General features: G+C 36.3%; 1 protein-coding gene across 1 annotated transcript in view; it reads right to left on the bottom strand.

The window, feature by feature from the left end:
• LOC119588092 overlaps window positions 1–1,229 on the bottom strand; it is a gene marked incomplete in the record, with an annotated part of 5,943 nt that overhangs the window by 3,371 nt on the left and 1,343 nt on the right. Inside the window, 1 exon segment of the mRNA XM_037936801.1 lies at window positions 1–112. Coding sequence (XP_037792729.1) covers window positions 1–112 — 112 coding nt within the window.

The raw sequence follows: 1,229 nt of genomic DNA, 5'->3' as shown, positions 1-1,229 counted from the left end.
CTGTGCATTGGGCTGTTGCGTTCTCTGATTACCGCTGTTATTTTGTCTGTTGCTGTGACTGGTCTGAGAGTGAGCTTGGGGTTCCTCTGCCTGTTGGGATAATGACGTGAATCTGTGGAAGGGAGAAAATAATTGCCATTGCTTCCAATACCTCAATTCTTGCACTGCTTCAGAAATGAGCATTAATAAAAATCATTGTGGTTATTTATTTGCTTTCTACCAGTGTTTGAGTATGCAAAAACTATTTATTTTCCTTATAAGGCACGTTCCTTATTTTAGCATATCACCGTGATTCTGCTACCAAAGAGTAAAATGCTTGTAGATATCAATATTAGCTTGATTTAGGGGGAAGTAAATCCTTGGAAAACACAGTGTATCCAACCCTTGCCCTTATGCTACTGACAGCCTCCATGCCTATTAGGGGTCCAATGACAGCCCATAAGCCTCAGGGTAAGGGGAATGGACCTTTGAAACTCACTGCTGCCAGACATTACCACCCCTACAATGCCCACGGTCTTAGTAATCGTAATTGTAATAAACAAGGCAGATTTTTTTTTTTTTTGCAATCATGAGAGTGCATAGCAAACCTTTGACATCGGCAATACTATATGGTTGAATTTGCCATTGAAGACCTTCATGATTGAAGACCTTCAGAATTTCATATGGATTTGGATAGAATGCAGACTATATAAAGATAGAATATTTAAGTACAGACACTATCTAAATATAAATGTAATTTCCATTTCTTATTATCTTTCTATCAAACAATTTAGATATTCTCTCAAAATTTACAAGCACTTTTCTTTCACACAATTCACCTAATCTATTTTCTCTAAACTAACTACAAGCATCATTACAGCAAGCCTGCATTAACATTTAAATAAGTGATGTTTGATATCGCTTTAAGATCTTCCAAAACCATAAAATTTAGAATGACCAAGGAACGGAAAGCAAAATGATATCAATAACAACGTCCTAACCTCAAGAACATGTTGATAAAAAAAACAGGCAATTTGTAGAAATATGGATGTTTTTTCCCCGTTTATATTCATAGATGCGGAGTTGCTGTTTTAGTGGATGTAGTTGTATGCTTTAAGGGTTATATCATCGGGAGATGAGCAGAATGTATATATAAAAAAAAAGACGGATACAGAGGAAGGGAAAAAATGACAACCCAACTCATAGGGGTGGATCTTAAAGGGTCATGGAATAGGGAATTTCGTTTTGAT

This window comes from Penaeus monodon, chromosome 23, assembly GCF_015228065.2.
Source record: "Penaeus monodon isolate SGIC_2016 chromosome 23, NSTDA_Pmon_1, whole genome shotgun sequence".
Classification (NCBI taxonomy): Eukaryota; Metazoa; Arthropoda; class Malacostraca; order Decapoda; family Penaeidae; genus Penaeus; species Penaeus monodon.
The sequence above is the reverse complement of the archived record's forward strand: the minus strand, read 5'-3'. Positions and strand labels throughout refer to the sequence as shown.